Source organism: Pleurodeles waltl, chromosome 10 (genome assembly GCF_031143425.1).
Source record: "Pleurodeles waltl isolate 20211129_DDA chromosome 10, aPleWal1.hap1.20221129, whole genome shotgun sequence".
NCBI classification, from domain to species: Eukaryota; Metazoa; Chordata; class Amphibia; order Caudata; family Salamandridae; genus Pleurodeles; species Pleurodeles waltl.
Genome location: NC_090449.1, coordinates 1,059,563,638 through 1,059,579,824, shown reverse-complemented (window position 1 = coordinate 1,059,579,824; position 16,187 = coordinate 1,059,563,638). Strand labels below are relative to the sequence as shown.

The window sequence follows — 16,187 nt, the reverse complement described above, 5'->3', positions numbered from 1 at the left end:
ATGTAGTAGTGTCATTGGTGGGGTGGGAGATGGGAGGAGTTGGGTGGACAAAGATCCGGGTCTGTATCACCCAGGAAATCAACATTATAGTAGTCCCTGGGGTCAGAGTCACAGGGTGTATCATAGAGATCAGCCAGACAAAGGGAGCTGTGCTCTCGGTATGAAGTGTAAGGTGACCACCTCCGGTAAGTATGAAGGAGGTGGGGAATTAAGTGGTGATGGAGGAAGTGGTGGTGAAGGATAAGGAGGAGGAGGAGGAGGAGGTCAAGCAGGAAGGGGCTACTGCCCCTGTCCTTATGTCTCTAATACTTTGGAATTGGAGGAGACTCTAAAGTGAGCTCCTTAAGGGTCAATTTCATCTTCCTTGGAAGAGTCTCCTGTGGCTTTGGCAACAGCTTTGTGGAGATTCTGCCCATCTGCTGATGAACAAACAGAAGCTTCTGGCAAGCATCTAGCTCCTCCTGCAGGTTTTGGAGAATAGGTTGTGTTGAATCTTTGGAGATGGCCGTAGCCAGAGTTGTTGGCACCAAATGTGTCTTTGGTGTTGAGGGTGCCTTGTTTTTGGTGCCAATGTGGGCTTTGGTGCAGATAGTGTCTTTGGTGCCGGTGTTGGCTTTGGTGACGGAGCGGAGGATCCTGCTGTCTCCAAAGGGGCCCGAGCCTTATACGAGGTCTTTGTGACCAGACAAAGGAGCGTTGTCGGCTCTGAAGACTTCGGTTGGTGCCATCCATGACAGTAATGTCCCAGCAGGCTGTTGTTGAGACACTGAGCTCAATGCCTGACCCCACAATGGGTGGTGCTCCGCCTACACATGTGGTTGCTCTATGGCCAGGGCTGTTTGCAAGTGCCGACCAGGCTCATGGACTAAGTCGTCCATGATTGTGAAGCCTCCGGGTTTTGCTGATGTTCTCCCTCTGACTTGGAGAGTAAGCTCACTTCGAACTTGGACTGTACCAGATGTGCCTTTGAGGGACTGGCTTCTTCCTCTGCCTTCAACTTACAATCCCCAAAGATGTCAGGGGTGTTGTCAGACTCCTGCCTATGCATTCTCCCTTGGGCCTACATCCACTCCTGTCAGTACAGAACAGTCTTCTTCAACTGAAAGGTTAGTTAGGACTTGTGCATTGGGTCATCGTGCTCAGAAGAGAGGTAGAGATTGCTGACTTGATGTTTGGTCCAGGAGACCTTGAGATGGTACTGGGCACAGTACTAAAAGGGTGTCCTTTCCTTCACTGACCTGGCATTCTCATTGCAGGGGTTCTGTAGACAATGTGGAGGGTCACAGAAAGAGGTATGGTTCCCAGCAGTAAGGCAGCAAGAGGAACCTGGTTTTCTGTGTTTGTTGAGAAGAGATAAAAAAAGAAATAGGATTGATGATCTGTTGCAGTGAGTTCTTCTGTAAGCACTGGAGTTGAGCGGTCAAGTAGGCCCAGCGGTAAGCACTGTTAGGTGCTGAACACAGAGCCCGATCAGTGTATGTCCAAACCTGGTGATGGGAAAAACTAATCTAACAATGGAGCCAGCGCCCATGCGCATTGTCAATTAAGGGAAGGGTCACTATATGTTGTGACTCGAAAGGCTTCTTTAGGAGAAAAATAATTTGCAACTGTCCAAGTCCAACACCAGATGGCAGGAGTATGCAGAGCATATGTATCCAGAGCCATGCATATGCTAAGTACATCATGTAATTACACACACTCTACTTAAATGTCTGATGTGCGTCAAGTTTCACATAAAAATAGATTTCATTTTTCATTAAGATTCTAATATAATTTGGCATGTGGGTAAGGAGTTGCCTCCATGGCCTTTTGTCCACTTAGGAGGGGGTTGTGTCACATTGAGACATAAAAGGAACTAGCCATTATGGAAGAAATGCCAACAGTGGATGTCCCTACACTAATAGTAGGCAAAACTGTTAGCAGGAATGCAAAATAGGAAGAATACATATTTTATTTTTAGTTTGCTAAGGATCAGTGGCAAAAAAGCACCTAAATCCGCTTTCGTGCAAAAGCAGAAGACCTATGGGGTTACTCAGGAAAAACAATAAAGAACACTTGTGTATTCCTGAGCTGAACCTCCCTGGCTGCATAACCCTCAGGAGATGCATGGACTGCCAGTTCTGTTTCGGGATTTGCTGACATCTGCCAATCAGAAGGGGCTAACCATAGAGACCTTAGTGACTGGTTGGTGGCAGGCAATCAGAACAGAGTAATTTAGAAAATTGTGAGAACTGTCTTATTGGCTAATGGCTGCCAGCAACTGCTTGGCTCTATAGCTGCCCACCAGCCAGTCACAGACTATGTTGTGTCTGACAGAAATGGGCAGTGACACTACCAGCTTGCCTTCTATATTTCTGATTCCTTCTGGGGCAGATGGAAGTACATCAGTGGAATTTGCAGATTTATACCAAAAACTGCTATTGCTTACTGCAGAATGGTTTTTTTCTTCTCTCAGCTCTACTCTTGACAACATTAGTGCTCATGAAAATCAACTTTATGTTAACAATCGGACATTTCGCTGTAAGTACATGTACAGATTAGGTGTAGCATGCAACACCAACCAATGGAACTCAAGAAGGCATTCAATGCAAATGTCATTTAACTCGAACTTGTGCTCTGAAACTAGTTTCAACAGTACCGCTTCATGCAAAATGCCATGTTCTAATCCACGAAAGTGACTGGGAGTGGCAATGAATATTTATTTTAAAGTGTTGTAGACAGCATTCTCTAAGAGATGCTCCGATGTCCTGCAGCTGGGCTGCATGTAGATTTGGAATCTAAGCCAACGGGTTAGCTTTTGGTTTTGTGAGTGGTTGTTTTCTTGTACCATGGCTTTTGCAAAACCATGGTACAATGGAACTTGCTAGGCTGGCCTCCCGTCACCCAAAATATGGTCTATAGTTCTTCCTGGTACATAAGGAAAACTACTTTGTGAATGCACTTGTGAAAGGCCATAATGCATACAATCACAGTGAAGTTGGCCAATGACTGGAATGGAACCATTGTACCTTACTTATACTGTAGTGGGCAGAAGACAATTGTGAATGATGCAATAACAGCCAAATTGACAAGAACGGCTGTCATAAAGCCCCCATAAATAAAGTAAGTACATTACACATATAATTTGTGTAAAATCAAAAGATCCTGGTGAATGCCAGCCCTAAAAATAGAATACAATTTGCCTTGAGATAAATTTGCCATAGACAAAGCAATGTTAAGTGGGAAATGCAAATATAATGTTGACTGGAAAATCGACGGATGTCTAGTACAATTTTCAAATAAACAGCAATATCAGGAGTATCGAACAAATGAATTCATTCATTCATATCAGGAGTATCCAAACGCATTTTCAATGAAATCTCACTTGAAACAGGTTGGATTAAGATAACCACACTTCGGAGTTTTTTGGGTACTTATTTATTAAGCTAACTCTTTAATTGCTCTCAGCAGCATAAACATCGAAAGTGTAGTTCGTTATTTTTAAGCTCTTCTGTTTTTGGTGTATGAGCCGGGAGGATATAAACAAACTTGAGTTTTAAATAGAAATGTTCTTGGAATAAACGTAGGGACAGCGATGCTCATCCCCGGTGCTACTCTAGATCGGAAGAGTTGGCAGAAACATCTGCTACAGGATGTGTCTGACTCCCATTGAAGCTGCCTATTTCATCGGGGTTTTATCGATCAGTATTAGTGGAGAACGAGAAGCTGAATGGGATTCATGGTAAACGTTTTTAATATTTTTTTGACTAACTGCAAGTTAGAAAAAGAACGCCACGGTGCAGATTTTCTTACAGAAGTATTCAAACAATAACTACACAGAGAAACATTACTGTTCTCAAAACAAAAACTACCAGGGCTTAATGCCATCGCCTCAGTCGCAGGATATTCTGTGACATTTTCAGATTCAAACTCATGCAAGTAATGAGCGCTGTAAAAGTGGAAATGAATCCTATTCCGAGCGTGCAGTGTCCGGGGGCGTCGCTCCTCTCTGCATACAGTGCATAGGAGGACATTATGAAGTTCATAGGTGTTATCGCATGTGTGCGGTGCTTTAAGTGGAAAGCTAGAAGTGACGGTACTCGCTCGTTAGCGTGCCGGTACTCATCCACTGTAATGTACTGCAACAGGTCTGAGGAGCGGAGGTCCTCCCCCTTCAAACTAAAGCAGTGCTGGCACTCAGTACCGGACAGCACCTCTCCATTTAAAGCACTCCATTGTGTAAAACTATGTATGCATTAAATTATATATATATGCAAAACATTGAATGCTACAATAAGGCATTTACAATGAAGAAATGTGATTTTAAAAACATGCTCCAGCTTGTTTCAGGACTGAAGCCCTGCACATCAGAGAAGAAACGTGAATCAGGCTTGGAGACCGTGGGAGCCGCGCAGCAGAGAAGGTGCCCGTGTTTACCAAGGGCTTCCCCCCAATGCTCTGTGAGTTGATACCAGAAGCGGAGGTGCTCACAGTTCCGTTTCACCTGCTACCAAAGCTCACGGTCTTCTGTCTGCATAAAGCTACAACGAGCACAACATTACAACAGGCACAGGAGAGAGGTCAGCCCATGATCGCGGCGTTACCTGGCTTTTGGTAGCCGCAACCTTCGCGAAGAGAGCCTGGGACACCTTCGCCCTCTTCATTTCTTGCTGGATCTCGTCATAAATGGAAGCATTAATGTTCATGGGGCAGTTTTCGGGTTTCCCGTTCCTTTCTGTAGCAATCGTCGCCGGCTTCACCTGGAAAACATTGCACACTTGTTCAATCGTGAAAGAACGAGCCTGGACACACAGAGTCGATGTTGCATGCGCACTGTACATGACATTTCACCCATCCTTGGGCAGCGAAGCCCAGAGAGGACCTCTTCGTATGCATCACCCCTGCCGCATGCCATGACAGTGCTCGCAGGGAATGGCTGACAAGCGAACACCGTAACTACAAAGCAAGGCACTAGTTGTGTGGAAGCTGGCCAGGCCTCCACACGGACCCCAGCAAGCCCACAGCTGCAAGCCTTTCGTAATTCTCTGGAATTAATTCAGCCTACAGGGCCGCACAAGAGTTACACGTGTGCCAGGCAGTTTCACTCCCCCCTTCAGCTTCCACGGGCTGTCACTGTAAGAGAGCCCTCGCTTTCCTGGCGCTTTGCTTCCTTTAAAATACTATGTTACTACAAAGCAGTGCTTTCAATGGGCAGGTACTGCCCGGTACTGAGTACCCGCAGTGCGTTAATTTGGAAGGGATAGTACCGGCACTTGCCAGCACTGCAGCAATACAAGTAATGGGACAGTACTAGTACTTCTCAGCAGGCAATCTAGTTAGTGAGTACCTGCACGTCTATGTTTCCAATTAAAGCACTGGCAGTACGCAATTTCAAAGCAGCATCCCCGTGTATGGAAAACGTTGTTTTTTAAGCAATGCAGAAGGCAGTGTATGTGAACCCATCCTGTTCTCTAAACCTTTTAGATTTTTCCATAGTGCCATTTAAATAATTCTTTTAAATTTTGTGTTGTAGCCTTTCACACACATCTTTAATCAAATAATGAGATAAGTTAAAAGCCTCTTGTACACATGATTCATTGCCAACTGCAGCCAGGAGTCACAGACGAGATGAGACAGAGGCCTGCGCTGACCGCTGTTGACAATGGACAGCTATTTTCTTCTGGTTCTTGGAAAACAACAGGCTGAGGAACAAGGTCTCACAAGATCACGCCTAGTGAACATGCTGGTAAGCTGCTGTCTGACTAATGTAGACAGAAAAACAGGGCTCGAGGTGCATATTTGTAAGTTTCTAAAGAACTGAAAAGGTGCGCCAATTTAGGGCTCATTAGTAATGCATAACGTTACCCACTGACAAAGTTGCTTCTCTAATTTGCCTATTGTGGGCTGTTTTCCACTCAACAGATGACCCTGTTTCAGAAGCTGTTTCAGAAGCTGCTTCAAGCAGACCTCTCCTTTGCAGCAGCACCCCTCTTCTCAGCCACTTACAAGCATTTATTTTACAGCTCCTGTATGGCTAAAGCTGTGAGCTGCTTATCACCAGAGTTAGAACTGCTGATGCACTAAGCTGCGGGCCAATGGGCGCCTCCTGTGGCTGTGTGAGGCCAGGATGGCAGGAGCCCTACAGGACAAACCTGCACAATGTGTCTCCTAGCAACTACATCATAGCAGCAAGGCACAGGGAGGCCCTCTCCCACTGGCACAACTGCAACGAGACATCATGCTCTCAATCAGATGAGCAGGGTACTGAAGAGGACCAGCGTGTCGTGGCCTGGGTGTAGTGGGCCGAGTGAGGGGCCCTGGGCATCTGCCCACACTGCCCATGTCTAGCGCCGGCCCTGCCGGTGAAGCTGAAGCATTTCTATCAAAACATCAAAACAAACAACGCGAACCTAAGCTGAGGACAAAGAAAGACTTAGCGAAAGTCACGTGACCTCTCCCCGTAGAGTCGTTTGGAGTTAAGAGAAAGGATAAACAAAGAAATGTCTAAGATGACGAAATTCTCTTGCCAGGGTTTGCTGGACAAGCTCATGTGGAGAAGGGAGGGAGAGAGGTCTGGACATCAGTAGATGTCCCCATGAGGACAGTCTTTCTGCTGTGCACTGTGATCTCCTCATCCCACGACAGGGCCGGTGAGCACTGTTAAAAACACTGTCCTACTACCAAATCTGTTGGGCAACTTTGCAGACAACTGGAAGATTTCTGTTTACAAGAAACCAGGAAGAGAACCAGAAGACTACATTTAGGACAAGAAGTACAACTCAATAAGTGACTGAAACAACAGATGACAAGATGTACCCTCATGTTTCCAGGTACTGCTACTAGCACAGTAGATGCGGGTTTTGGAAATAACGTCTGATTTTTAAAGCTGACTGTGGAACGCAAACTTCCCATATTTAGGCACTGAAAGTAGTCTGTCTCTTCAAAGTAATGATAATGCACACAAAACAGTTACTAAAAATATCGCATGCTTTCTCCACAAAAAGATCAAGTAGACATGGTTTCTCTGCAATGGGAATACTGTCTTTTGTTTTAAGGACAATCAATAAAAACAAAAAAGTCTGGATAAAGTACTCTTGCAATGTTCATTAGACATAAAAGTTAAAAGCCATCAGATTTATCCTCCAACACTGCATGTTCACATGTGATTCTCACCTAATCTCTTCTTAGGGCAAACAGAGATCTTGGGACCATAGGAATGATCTTTAGATGAGGCTGCAGTGCTGCTCTATCTCCAAGAATCCCTCTCTGGACACCTTTTGGTTATTCCACTACCACCGCTCTATGAGCATAACACTTTCTAAATAGGCCCTTGTTCCCCCCTCCCCAGTCTCTAAAAAGGTATCTCTGGTATCTCTAAAAGTTATTGTACTTCCATTAATGTCAGTCAGGCTCTCGGCAGAGCATATCCTCCCTGGGTCAATGTACAACTTTTCTTAGTTTATCCACAGGATGTAAAGCAATTCTTAGCTACAAGCACAAAGTGTGTGGCTAAAGGAAGTGAATAATGGTTACGTATGCACTAAATTTATGTCGGAGTGGATGAATGGTATTGTACAATGGGATGTTAGCTAGACACCTCAAGAGGGTCAAATCATTTTACTTACAATAACAAATGATATTTTTTATGTAACTCTTTTTATTGGCATCCAGCAAGATATATGAAGATATAGTAAAAGATACAAAATGATAGTGTCAACCAGAAAATTCTCCATCCACTTCCTGCAGAAGCAGGTAAACGTCCACTTTGCCACCTTCTCAGGTATACGTGCATATATATTTTGTCTACTCATTAGTAGCTCTCTTCCATTACCACTCCCCTCCCCCAAAAAGTACACAGATTGGGTCAATTGTGGTACACGTAGCATTACATTTCATGAATTATTGTTAGGCCTAAGCTTAGGCGGAGCAAGACCAAATGTTGACGATCCAGTCTTACTTATAACTGTATCAGAAGAGATCAGGTGGCGGCAAGCTTCTTTTCCTTATGGATCAGGTTGTGTGACAGTTTTTCACAAGCTTAAAGTCGCCATAACTTTCCAAACCATTGTGTCGCATTTACTACTAAAAACTACACTTATGAGTTTGAAGTTCTCCGCACGCGAGAACTGCTTTGTAGTTTCAATAGGTAGCTATTGAGTTCTAGCTCCCAAGAAATTCCATAGCACTTTTAAGTCACTACATGTACCAACTTCTAAATATTCCCCCTCGAGGCCCAAAACACCACCTTGCGTGTAAGGGCATATCTCTCCCCATAGCTGGCTTAATAGGGCTCAGAATTTTCCCGGAGAGTGTTATTCCCGGACACTTCCGCCAGCTATCCATTAAACTCCTCTTTAATGACGTCATCACCAGTAAACAGCCAGCACACTAGGATAAAACTGATGCAGGCGCACAGTGGTTAAGTGCCATTCATAAAGCAATTTTATGCTGCCTCCCTGTGGGGGGACACATCTATAAGCCCTGTAAAAAGTCATTCAAACCCCACTTCCGGTTCTCTTCGGAAATATCTTTATTGAGATCTCAGGCCCATCACTCATGGAATTTCTGGACATCGACAAGATGCTTTTTGCAGTATTTCGTATAATCCGAAGATCATGTGATTTCTCGCAATGTTTCCACAGGAGTCAAATCTCCAGTGGCTCTTGTTTGTTTATAGGGTGCATTTGGAAGTGCTGCTACTTTTTTCAGGGACGCTGTTGTCTTTCCTAAACTGAGAAAAATGACTTGATCTCTCCCCTTTGGAGCGTGTCTGAAAGCATTCTGCACGCTCCCTTCTTTCAGAGTTTATAAACATCCCCTCGCGTTGGGGTGTCGGGAGGGGGATGAAATCTGGATTTGCATGTATGTGTGTATTAGGGGAAGGGTACGTAGTTATTTTTGCATCTCTAAAGACCCTGTCCCATACCTCCAGTACTGCTTTGGTGGTCGTGGATAGATAGCTTGGTGGGGTTCGTGGTGTTTTTCCAGTCATGAAGATTTCAAAGGCCCTATCCATAACCAGCGACTTCTTTGCGCTTCCACTGCTGCCCACTCAGCAATAACTCTCAAACGGGCAACCCTAGAATAAACAACGTCTGGCCATGTAGGAAGGCCTCTACTGCGACGAGACTGTAGATTTTTCCACTGACTCTGGCCCTCTTACCTGCTCATATGAATCTAGTTAAGTGTCCCTCTCTTGGGCTTAGGGACCAGGAGGGACTGGAACAGATATAGCAAACGTGGAAGGATATTCATCATCAACACTAATTCTACCTATACAGGATACATGCTTGAAGATCGTTCTACGGAGGTCAGACGTAATTTACTTTTTTAGGTGAGCCAACTGGCCCCATACCAAGACTCCAGCATCTTAGTGATGTTTAGGACTAGGTATCGGAGTAAGATGGGCACTCATCATAAATCTCCCAGTGCAGTCACCGGTCCAGGCCCCGATCCCCCTGCAATGTCCGTTTCAAAATGTCTGATTTCCTCCGGTTAACCTTAAAGCCTAAGCCTTCTTCAAAGTAATTGAAGATGAACACCACAGCTGCAAGTGTCCACATGACATCATCCACACACATGCACACTTTAAACTGCTGGCCCAAAAATGTAACGCCTCACATCTCTCATCTCATCAAAGAGTGTTTGAAAAAGATATACAGCGAAGTCAAACAGGAGGTGGGACATGGGCAACCCTGCTTCGAGTCCTTCTGAAGACTAAAGTGTTGTGTGGGGATGGCATTAACTCTGATCTTTGTTTGGGAATGTTGATAAATAGCTAACATCCATAATGTTATTTTAAGGCCAGAACTCAATCTGGTCAACAGGGCTTCTCGATATAGCCAGCTAAGCATATCAAATGCCTTTTCACATCAAGATTGAGAAGGATGACAACCATTTGTTTTAACTATGTGAGCAATTCTTCTGACATTATCACTATTCTGTATATCCTTCACGAATCCTAATTGGTCTGTGTCAATTAGGCCTTGCTGGTGTGGTGTTAGTCTATTTGCCAGGATGTTAGTGAAAAACCTTAAGTTTACATTAAGAAGTACAATCGGCCTGTAGGTGGCACATACTTTTGCGTCCTTACTTCGTTGATCAGAGAAATTACGGTGCATGGGGTAACTCCAGAATACCCATCAAATTAATTGTACGGTGCAGATAAGGGTCCTGCTAAATATAAGCTTTGTAAAATAGTACTGTGAAGCTGCCTAGCCCTGGTGATTTAGTAGAACACATTTGTACCAAAGCCTTCTAAAAAGATCAATGAGCTGCTCTAGTTCCTCCCTCCAATGGGCATCTAGTGGTGTCATGTTGCAATTCTGTAAGTAATCATCAATTTTTGCAGATGTTCCAAGTCTTGGGAGTGCAGGGCTTGAAATAACCTTCTAAACTCGTCCCCTTTATCTGCCTCATTGGTCACAAAGGTCCCATTAATCCTCTTTATTTTTTTACATATCTGAACTTGGAATTAGCGCACTAACAGAATCCCTACGTTATTGCCTTTTTCATAAAAGATCTGCTCCAACTTCAATAGAGACATCTCGGCCGTACTTGTCTGTAAGACAGTCCATTGCCTCTCAGCTTTGCCAGTTGCCCATGGCTTTGAATGAAAGAGTTCTACTTATCACGTTTTTCTAGGGAACCTAATTCTGAGGTCAATCAGTCTTGCACCAGTTTTGCTTCAATACTCCTAGTAGGCATCATTGTCACTGCACCCCCCCTTACTGTTGTCCCATCTAGTCGTTAATGGAGTATCTCCTTCTTTATTACAAAAAATCCTGATCAACTAGGCCAGTTCAGTTTTATCACCTGGTCCCCAAATATGCCTGGGGAGATTCACCAGTGGGTTCCAAGGCGCGCAAGAGGTCCTGTGCCCTAGGTAACTTTGACACGGGCATGGCCAATACTGAGATATCTGCAATAGCTGCATCTAGTACTCCACGACTAGGACTTATGTACATGGGGAAAGAAGGAGAACTCACTGTTACCTGTGTGTAAAGTAAGCTAGACATCCTCAAGTCCCCACTTTGCCAAGAGGCGTCTCAAGACCTTAGAAGATTCCTGCTGTATGCCCTCAAGAACTACCCCTATACATGCCAGGTTACCCAGCTGGGATAAAATCCCCTCCACCCCTTTTCCACCTCCACTTTACTCTTGTCCTCCCGACCCTCAAAGAGATTTCCGATAGTGGCCTTCAGATATTGGTTGCGTCTAGCATTTGGAGCATGTATGTGTATATATGTAGAAGATTAACTTTGTCTCTAAATTTGTGCATTCAGGAACCACCCCTTGGTTTCTAAGCATGTGACCTTCCACACCTAGATTGCCACCTCTGCTTTCTTAGTAGATGCTGATTCCCAGTATTTAATAAGATATTTTTTATTACTTGAAAGAAGTCCTTGAGCGGCAAAGGAGTTTCTTGAAAGAAAGTACGGTGAGGGTCGTATGTCTGAACATACTGCCAGAGTTTGTTTTTTTTTATGGGACGGAAACGTTTAGCCCCTGAATGTTAAATGAGTGCAACTTGAAAGTACTGGTCAATGAGAGGTACTTCCTCTTAAAATGGCATTAAATGGCTGTGTGAATTTAATTGGAAGGCATAACTTGGGAGTCCCAAACAACCCTTAAAAAACACCAAACAATAAACACATGATCAACAGTGGAATCATTTCACCCAATGTGGCTGAGATACAAAAGTGAAATGAAGTTCTCACAGGGTCTGTTCCTCCTTTTCCCCTTCCTCCCATTGCTCTCAATCCACTGATGTCTCCCCCGTCGAATAGGACCTGCCATGGTCCTGAAGTCATTAGGTCTAATTTGAAGCTGGGTCACCACATTCTGAATGCTCCTCACCCCAGTGAGCCATCTGCTTGCTGAGATAAGGCTGCTGGTTAAGTCTCTCCTGGACCAGGAGTTACTTCTTCTCCGAACCTCCCATTCTGCCCCTCCTTTGTGAGTTGGAAAAGTCTCTCCTTTCCTTCTCAATATCTTCTGAGGAGTGTCTCTGCGCTCTCAGCTTGTGGCTAACACTGCTGCAGTGATCTCTTGGATGATTAGTTGTTGGGCTGATCAGACATCTCTTAGTTGCGCCTGCTCTTCAATACAATGATCTAGTCGCAGCAGTTCCATATTGATCTCATTTTGTCCTCAGCAGTAATTGATTATTTATATCTATAGGGGGGCTGCAAGTAGTTTAAAATCTAGTTCCTTCTGAGGAGTTACTATGGAAAAGTCCTGGAAAACCTGGATTTTGGGGCCATCTACACCGAGATCTACTCTCCTTTGTGCTGCAGCAACAATCTTTTATTTTAGAAGATAGAAGTGAACTCTTGTGATGACTTAATGTAGGGGACTTGTTGGGGGTCTGTGGTGGGCCCATCTTGTGTGTTCTGTCAAGTTGATATGTTTGGGGACCTCAGAACCCAACAGGTCCCTAAAGAGTGAGAGGATTACATTTTCCAGGCAATCATCAAGTCTGGATAAAGGCAATTCCCGAATTTCAACTTTGTTACAGTGGGACCTACTTTTTAAATCTTCTCTTTAACCTGGATCTATATATGTTTTGTCCCTGTACTAGTATTTTCTGCTTGATGTATTCATGCCATTCTTCCTGCACACCTGTGTTCTCTTCCAGCAAGAAGATATATTGCCCCAATTCACTGACTTCTTTTTTGAGGTCTGATAGCTCTCATAAATGTCCGCATATAGGCCTACCCAGTCTTCTCTGAGGCCTGTGAACAAGGACTCCAAGTACTCCAAGTACTCCAAGTACTGATGGGTGACAGGTGCCTCTTCCAGCCCCGTACCTTCCATTTTGATCATGTCTGTTTTCTACAAACTTTCATTGTCAGCCTGGGGAATCTTTCTCCATATGTCCTTGAGGCTATTCTGCTTCTTCCCCGTGACCGAGGACATCACTGCTATTTCAGCAGGGCCCCCGAACAGTGCACATCATGAGGCAAGATGGCAAACACTCCCCCCAGGAGAGCACTCTGATAACTGTATTTTCTAGGAGGGAGGAGGGAACTCAAAGGCTTCCGCTGAAGCACTCACCAGTTTGCAGCTTGTCCCCAGTGAGTGAGTAGGTAGAGTTCAAGCAGGCTGCTAGCACCCATCTCTACGTCTCACATAGGTTTACCTGTGGCGGGAGGATAGGAGGTAAACCCACATTTTAGATGCCAATCGGCTCCTTATGGCTCCTCACCTGCCAGAGGTAGCCTCCTGTCCAGGCTCTGATGGTGTTTGGGTCTCTGGGTGGGGAGGCAAGGGAGTGCCACAGGTCTCTGAGGTCTCTTCTTATTTTGTTCCATTGAGGCAGTGCTGGCACCCCCCCCCCCTCACAATCTCTTACCTGCCCTACCCAAATGTAATGGATATCCCCTTCCAGTTTCTAGTTGAATCCAGGGGATGGAGGTGAAACGCTCTTCCCTCGCCGCCTCTGTAGTATTAGCTGAGCTCATGTCCCCTGAGTCAGAGGTCTGCTCCCCAATGTCGTCCTCCTGTTGCTGGGCCAAGCTGGCCCAAAGCCCTCCGCTGAGGGCACCAATCTCAGGGTCAGAGAGCCCCAGTAGTCCTCCTTTGGCACTGTAATTATTCTCTCCAGGAGGAGGGACTGAGCCTGCACAGACTCCCTTCCACCCCACAGTTTACGCCCCTCCCACTAGGCTCCAGTGCCACTCTATTTTAGGCCCCATCCACCATCTTGGGCTGCTCCTTTGTGATTTGGTACAGGGGTGGAGTCTTCTAACCTGTTTCACAGTCAGAGGGGCTGAGGTTAATTCTTGATCTCCGTTCCTAGGAGTGATGGGTTTCTGACCTCAGCGACGGGAACAAATATCTTGGCTCATGCCATATATTATACTTCTGGTACATGAAAACTTTATTGAGATTTTCCATTTTTCATTGGGTAAAGTGAAACAATTGAATTTGTTTAGTTTCTGCCACTCAGTGAGGAAGGTGCGAAGCAAACACATTTCCATCTTATATAAGCCCATGTTTTCCATATAAATAAAAGAGAAAAATCAATTTGAATATTTTTAAATCTGAAATGTAAAAAATCAATTTGATCCTTTTTAGATGTGGTGTGTAATGCCCCTTGCACCTGTCATGACATCCATACTGTATTATATACAGTATTCTATACATAACCTATGGCACTTTGATTCAGCCTCCTTCATCTATTGGTTTTCCTGACTATCAGTCACATCATGTCAGTCACAGCATGGAGAAGAACATGGGATTATTTTAGTGTCATCTTTCTATTGTCTGTTTGGGTGTATCCTTCTGCATTCGTTAGAATGAATGAGGGACTATTTTATGTCTATACCTTTAGTTTATTATCTAATTAATGCATTTGTATGCACAAAGCAATGCTTTTGTTTTTCGCTGCAGAAGACATTTTCCATTGTTTTGGTTAGTGATGGAGTACGAGAATCTAACCTATTGTGTTTTGCCAATGCTGTTAATTTAGAAAATACAGAATTCGTAACAATTGTATTCTTTTCACTTACGCATTTAACACATGTATATTTTGGAATGTTTATGATCTTCTGGAAATCCCCTTTCAAACTAGTTTAGCTTGCATTACATCTACTTGTTTGTCAAAAATAAACTATGTAACACAGGAGTTTCTTATATGCCGAAAGTTAATACAATTATTTGGGCATGGGAGAGGAGAGGCATCATGAGATGGCATGCAGCAGGAGAGGCTGGGTTTGGAACCTAATTTCCTAACATTCATGTCTAAGCACTTAGGAAATTAATTTACTTTCTGACCGTTTCACTCTCTTGACTATGAGTTGGGGACTTTTCATGTTATACCCATCTAGGATAAATCACTAAGGAAATTGAGAAATGTTGCATTTAATAGTTGAACGTGCTTTACCATTAGCCTAGGCATCGTATGGGACAGGTAGGTACAGTTATTGCTGATAAGGTATTGGCCATTGATAGGGAAGTGGTCCTTGCTTTGGAAGGCACTCCCATCGTTGGTAAGTGCAGCGGTAAAGTCATGAACGTGAGTAGTGGGTGAAACAAAGCAGCCCTGTTAAACCAAAGAAGCTGCCTTACCTGCGGAGGGCGGCTGGGCGGTGTGCTTATCAGAGGTGCTGGGCTCATGGCTGACGCTGCGTTCAGGCTCCTCTCCCTTTCATCCTGGTAAATGTTGTCTCGCTTGGCTTCAGGCAGCTGCAAGAAATTCTGCATTGCCCGGAGGTTCACCAGTAGAGACTGTGATGCTACCTTGGGGTCCTCTTCCTTTCGGAGGATTTCCGAGAGCAAGCCCTGTGTGAAAGGGACCACAGAACAATTGGGCTGGACACCTTTTGTCAAATGCGCCCTGCAGAGCCATTGCTGATTATTTTCGTTTACCCGCTTTAAACTACCTTTAGAACATGAACAGTAATTCTGCGCAGGAATATATTAGTGAAGAGTTAGATCGCTGAGAGCAAACACCCAATTCTACTCTTGATGTACTCAGGCATTTGCTTTAACACTACACGAATCCGATGTGCAATTTAAATTTAGCTGTTTACCCTGTCATGAAATCTACAACAGATGACAATTACGTGAGTTTATGTGTTACAAAATCCTCACTGAGCAGCACTAGACTCTGCTGTGATGATGGAGACTCAGCAACGAAAGAAACAAAGCTTCAATTCAATGTAGAAAACACGTACAACCAACAATGTGACATTAAGTAAACTGTGCTCCGTGAACGCTTCACAAATGCACCCCTGGGAAACAGTTTAGGTGATAAATACTCTCTTGTAACCGAACTCAATATTTTACCTTAATTCTATAATGAATAACTGACCACCAACTGCGATATTCAATTGTTAACAGTAGGATTACTACATAAATATCATGCCAATTCACAGAACTGCTTGTGGGCTGCACCGTTTCGTGGGGGCACCCCTGATTTAAAGAGTGAAAGCAGAACTCGCTGTTTGCAGCTGAGAACATATTTAATAATGCAACATGTTCGGGACAAATATCCCAATAAATAATAATCTTTTAGCCTATGCGGCGACTATACATCACTCAAATCATTTCCATACACAATCAGATAATGTACAGGAGTTCTATATTTCACACTCAGTTTTTAATAATGTATACGGGCTGTCTCATTCTTTTCAAACAAAATCTGATGGAGTAGGAGTGCAGCCTCACCCCCCCCCCCCCAACCATGTCACGATGAACAG

At 44.3% G+C, this 16,187-nt stretch overlaps 1 protein-coding gene across 4 annotated transcripts in view; it reads right to left on the bottom strand.

Annotated features, from left to right (window-relative positions):
• SATB1 (SATB homeobox 1) overlaps nucleotides 1-16,187 on the bottom strand; it is a 354,299-nt gene that overhangs the window by 136,525 nt on the left and 201,587 nt on the right. For 2 of the 4 annotated variants that reach the window (XM_069212071.1, XM_069212073.1), the window contains 2 exons: nucleotides 15,055-15,267; nucleotides 4,584-4,739 (listed from right to left, as the gene is read on the bottom strand). In XM_069212071.1, the coding sequence (XP_069068172.1) occupies nucleotides 4,584-4,739; nucleotides 15,055-15,267 (369 nt within the window). The remainder of the gene's footprint in view (nucleotides 1-4,583; nucleotides 4,740-15,054; nucleotides 15,268-16,187) is intronic. The other 2 variants (XM_069212072.1, XM_069212074.1) reach the window with 1 other exon arrangement.